At 46.3% G+C, this 5,626-nt stretch overlaps 1 protein-coding gene across 1 annotated transcript; it reads left to right on the forward strand.

Moving 5' to 3' along the window:
• The first annotated feature begins 2,155 nt into the window (after nucleotides 1–2,155).
• Nucleotides 2,156–2,575, forward strand: LOC146197330 (uncharacterized). The gene has a single exon (XM_084597164.1). It carries the CDS (start codon nucleotides 2,156–2,158, stop codon nucleotides 2,573–2,575), a length of 420 nt encoding a protein of 139 aa, XP_084453290.1.
• The last annotated feature ends 3,051 nt before the right edge of the window (nucleotides 2,576–5,626 follow it).

Genomic DNA, 5,626 nt, shown 5'->3' on the forward strand with positions numbered 1-5,626 from the left:
CGCTTTTGACTGCCATGCGGCTTTCTGTGCCGTCAAGTTGACGCTCATGAAGCATTAATTTATAATTGAACCTGCACGTTATGCACAGATAACATTAAAATTACGAGCATGATATGACGGTGTAAAAACAAAAAAACGTGGTACACCAAAATAACTATTTGGTGCTTATAAAGCGAAACGAATGGGAAGCCTCACTGTGCCAGCCCACGTTTCGACAAGATGTCTTCATCCATGACCAGACGAAGAGAATCTCTTTGTCGAAATGTTTGCTTACGCATTGAGGCTTCCCTTCAACTCTTGTTCATATTGGTCAGTGTCATTTAGCTATTACCGCTAATTCCCAAGTAATGGCATTTACACTTGTGGGCATCACTGTGCAGCGCTAGCCACTTTGCTATGAGACACCATGAGATAGATGAAGTTTCCGTCAGTTAACTGAGCAGTTGGAGTTAAACCAAAGTCTTTTTTTTATATTTTCGTGATATCAGGTGATATGCGGGATGCATTTTTATTTCAATGTACAGTGCATAATATCTACCAAGCCAAATAATCTCCTCTCTAGCATAAAATATATACTCTAGCCTTAAAAGAGACATCTTGCCGTGAAGTCTCCAAAGTGCTCCTTGTCAAGCGCGCTGAAATGATCTAGAGATGTTACAAAATGAATTCAATAAGCCATACAGGCGTGAATATTGATAAGAAAACATAAAAAAAGGGGAAGGGGGTGTCATTTTCTCTTAAAAAAAAATAGGGATTTTTCATGAGACAGGTTAAGCGTCATTTATCATAAAATAAATCGGTAGTTGTACATTTGCCACTATAATGAAGGCCGAAACAACAGCCTGAGGAACAGTTGCGAAACATTCCGCTCTACCACCGCCGTGACTCCTGGATGCGTGGGAATGCCACCAAATGGCACGCCTTTGCGCGCAGTGTCGAGTTCCATTGTTAGCTATTTTTCTGTTTCTTTTTTTTTCTCCACTTGACCCTTCTGTCTGTCGCCACATACTGCAAAAAACCAGGCTAGGGACAGGAGGAGTGACTGAACGCGTTTATTGTTACTTTGTTAGTGCCGATTGCTGCACTCGCGACAGAAATCCACGAATTATTTACATAAGCCTTGTGCACGACCGCTCTTTGGAGGCCCTGGCTGCTCGAGTACACTCACTGTCAGTTCTAGTACGCTAATTTACATTAAGGGACCTATGCTGCGCAGACAAGCATAGCGATCGTTTAGACGAGCTTGTTGATAGATTCAGCATTACCGGGCGCACCGGGCACTATGGAGCATTACCGGGCGTCAACATTCAAAACGAATAATGTTTCACGGAGCTATCAGGCCTTGGAAATTCTCTCGGATCGAGGGGATATTTACAGGGCGATTCGAGGTGAGATAAGCGATATATAATACTGTAGCAGTGCTGAAGGTAAAAATACATTATTTGAGCGGCTCTATTAGCTCGTTCGATCCTCCCATAATTCAAGAAGAATTGAAGAAAAGGAAATTTTAAAATAAAAAGTTGAGTGAGCTCGCAGTTTTCAATTTGGGCTGCGTTTGCATGGAAGCTCACAGAAGGGCCACCCAGGTAATAAATTGACCCCGTTGTTAAGTCATGAAATGCAGAAAATCAACGCAACCCTCCAGACTTCCGCATGCATGTTCAACAAAGCTACATTTCCCACGCTCACGTCGAACAGATTCTCGGTAAACAGAAGAAGGCCAGAAAGAAGGCTAGAACAGATGCAAACAAGGTGGGTGCCACCTTCGATTGTAAACAAGATGTCTCCCAACAACAGGGATGAAAAGACACCGCCACCAAAGTTGAAAATATGGCAGTGGAACTGCAGATTTTTCCGACAAAAATAGAAAAACCTTCTTCAACTCGCTGAGCAAGATAATCGGGACATAATATCTCTACAGAAAACCCACACTACGTCACCTGGTATCCGAGGATATGAAACATATACTCCTGATAGTACAAGTCGTACAGCCATTTTGGTACAGAAATATCTCAATGCACAACACCACCACGTGAGCAGCCTCATTGAGCACACCTTCGTTGACGTAATCCCCAACAGGAAGAGTGAGCAAGGCCTGTACGTCCTTAATCTGTACAGTCCTCCCAGAGATCGCCTGACAGGCTTCGATACCCTCATGCGGGAAGTGGACCGGTTCATACAAGGACAGAAGCTTATTGCGGTAGGAGATTTCAACGTCCACCACACTGCTTGGGGATACATCAAAACCAATAAAAAGGGTGTCCGGGTGCATGATAAGATTAAGCATCACCAACTAACTGTGTGGAAGGACCCCCACATGCCCACCAGAATTGGCAACAGTATTTGCAGAGACACAAATCCTGTTTTGAAGTTCACCAGGGGCATCTCGCAAGTTACATGGACTAGGCTCGAAGAGACTCTTGACAGTGATCACCACACAATACAGACTGAAATTACCCATAAGAAGACACCGCTTCGCATCGGCAAAGCTCGCCTTACGAACTGGGATGCTTTCAGGAGAGACACCGCACCCCCATCCCTGGCCGACCTCGAAGCCTGGACCAACTCTTTGTAGAAAAGGTCGAACGTCGCACAAAACATATCCAACTCACGACAGAAACACCCGCTGCCGATTCACATCTACTACTTCCTTGGGAGGCCCGGTGAGGACTCCTTAGAAGATGGAGAAAGCAGAAAATAAACAGAACCCTAAAAAAGCGGATTTCTAAAATCACCACACAAGTCGAGGAGTATGCCAAACACCTCGGAAGACAAAATTGGAACCAGTTTTGCGGTCGACTGCAAGGAACTCTGAGTACGCGTAATACTTGGAACATTCTGAAATTTCTCATCGGCACCATAGAGTCTAAATCTACATTTCGGAAAAACTTGGCTAGAATATTACATTCCCACGATGAAATGGAGCAAAAAATTCTGAATGACATTAAGAAGCAATTCACCAACGGCAGTTTGTTACTTCCACACCACAACACCACATTATACGCCCAACGTACCAAGGGAGCCGAAATGAGGACCTAGATCGGCCTTTTACGATGACGGAACTACAGGCGTCCTGGCGAAGCTCACCCGGAATACCACCCTTGGCAAGGACCGAATAACCAACAAAATCTTACGCAACCTTAACCAAAAAGCAGCGACGTACCTCCTTGAGCAAATAAACAACAGCTGGAAGACGGGAGACATACCAGAATCGTGGAAACATGCTGAGGTGATCATGATTCCCAAGTCCAACAAAACCCCACTACTTGGGAACCTGCGACCTATATCCCTCACTTCATGCGCAGGGAAGCTCTACGAGCACATGGTCCTAAACCGCCTCACAAACCATTTGGAAGATCAAGGGCACATCCCCAATGCGCTCTATGGATTCAGACAACACATATCCGCACAAGATATCATACTCCAACTCAAAGAGGATATAATTGACCATCTTGACAAATACAGTAAGAGCGTCATTCTTGCAATGAATATAAATGAAGCGTTTGACAACGTTTCACACGCCGCAATTTTTCGCAACCTACAGGACACCACTTGCGGTGAGCGAGCATATAACTATGTTCATACATTCTTGACGAGTCCTACGGCCACCATAAGCCTGGGGAACCTCAAGACGGACAAAGTCCTGGTAGCGTGCAAAGGCACCCCGCAAGGTTCTGTTATATCGCCCCTCTTGTTTAATATCGCTATGGTGAAACTCCAGAAGGATCTAGATAAAATCAACGGCATACGACATGCTCTATATGCAGATGATATAACAATCTGGATTCGAGGCGGCTACTCAGGACAGTAGCAAGACGCCCTTCAGGGGCGTCTGCACCAACAACTACCTAAAAAACTGCTGACTCATCTGCGCGCCAGAGAAATCTGCACTCCTGGTTCTTAAAGCCAGAACTCGAGGAAGACCACCAAAAGATGACATTCCTGATCCGGAAACCTTTCTTGACGGAACCCCTACCCTCAAGCCGACTCTCTCAGCATTCTTGGCCTAAACATCCCGAAAGATGGATCAGGGTCCACAACAGTGCCGAAACTTCAAGCTACTGTTACTCATGTGGCGCACCTGGTTCGCCGCGTGGCCAGCAGAAGACACGGCATGAAAGAGCAAGATACCGTCCGCATCATCCAAGCTATCATGATAAGCCGCATAACATACGGAACACCATATTTAGATCTAAAGAAAGCAGAAGTGGAAAAACTCAGCACTCTCATCTGTAAAGCTATCAAAATCGCCATCGGTATATCCGAACGTGCCTCTACGCAACGCTTCCTCCACCTCGGCCTTCACAACACGTGGGAGGAGCTTGCCGAGGCACTCAAAGTAAACCAATTGCAACGCTTAAAACTAAAAGAAATTGGATGTGCAACCCTCAAGAAACTGGGATACAGAGAAGGCTTAGAACCAAAAAACACCAAGCAGCGCATCCCGGACGAAGTCTGCTCAAACATCACCGTAGCCCCCATCCCGCGAAATATGCATCCTACATACAACAAAGACCGGCGCCAGGCAAGAGTTTCGGCCCTGAGTAAAGCGCGCGGAACAAATTCGGAAACGAGGTACACTGATGCAGCAAAATACTCGGGAAGACAAGCCCACTCGATTAGCGTCATGGATTCCACATTTACAGAAACGACCTCTGCAACTATTCTAACAAATGACATTGACGCAGCCGAAGAGACCGCATTTGCCTTAGAAATCTCGACGAGCAAATAACAAGTCATCATTCTCACTTATTCACAGTCTGCATGCAGAAACCAGCAAAAGGGAAGAATTTCCAGCATAGCCCTTCAAAATCCTCTGTCGCGCCACAGTTCACCACCTCCGAGAGACCTACATCATATGGACTCCGGGACACACACACACTTAGAAGGAAACGAGGCCGCCAACGCCTCAGCCCGAGGATATGCTAACCGGGCACCACTTCGAGAGAAATTTCGGAGAACACAGGATGAACCCAAGAAATATACTGACATCCTCCTGTATTACAGACTTGACAGAAGACAACAACCATGTCCACGGCACCTTAGTACACAGGATCTCGACCACCACTTAAAAATATGAATGCGCATTTTGTAACGTACCAGACAACCTAAAATGCATAGTGTGGGGATGCAAGGGACCAAATATGGTACTATAATCACCATGGACTTAACCGAAGAGCAGTGAGAGACTCAGCTGTCAAACCCCAACCTGGATGATCAGCGTAGTCTGGTCAACCAGACTCGGGGGATGGCTCGAGTATACGGCTTCCTGGACTGAGGAGGCTGCAAACTAAGGCTGAATATTTCACGCCTGCTCTGAATAAATCTCTCTCTCTCTCTTCCTACAGTCGCAACAACAACATCGCACAGCACACGGACGCCTGTTCGTTTCGCCTCCATCAAAACGTAGTTGCTGGCTGTCGGGATTGAACCCGGGTGCTCCGGCCCAGTAGTCGGGGCATCTTAACCACTGCACCACCCCGACGGGACAACATTTCGATGCGTCTTCCGCAAATACGGAAATGATAAAGCCACGTTTCTTGATAACGAGCATGAGCTAACAAAGAGCACGTGATCAGTCCGTGCGCTACAGTCACAGTGATGATGCCGCATGCTGGCAGCTGTT

Source organism: Amblyomma maculatum, chromosome 3 (assembly GCF_055883805.1).
Source record: "Amblyomma maculatum isolate TAMU_Amacu chromosome 3, ASM5588380v1, whole genome shotgun sequence".
Classification (NCBI taxonomy): domain Eukaryota; kingdom Metazoa; phylum Arthropoda; class Arachnida; order Ixodida; family Ixodidae; genus Amblyomma; species Amblyomma maculatum.

Bases quoted from the DNA above. Each gene is read 5' to 3' on its own strand.
- LOC146197330 (XM_084597164.1), top strand. From the start codon at position 2,156: ATGCGGGAAGTGGACCGGTTCATACAAGGACAGAAGCTTATTGCGGTA.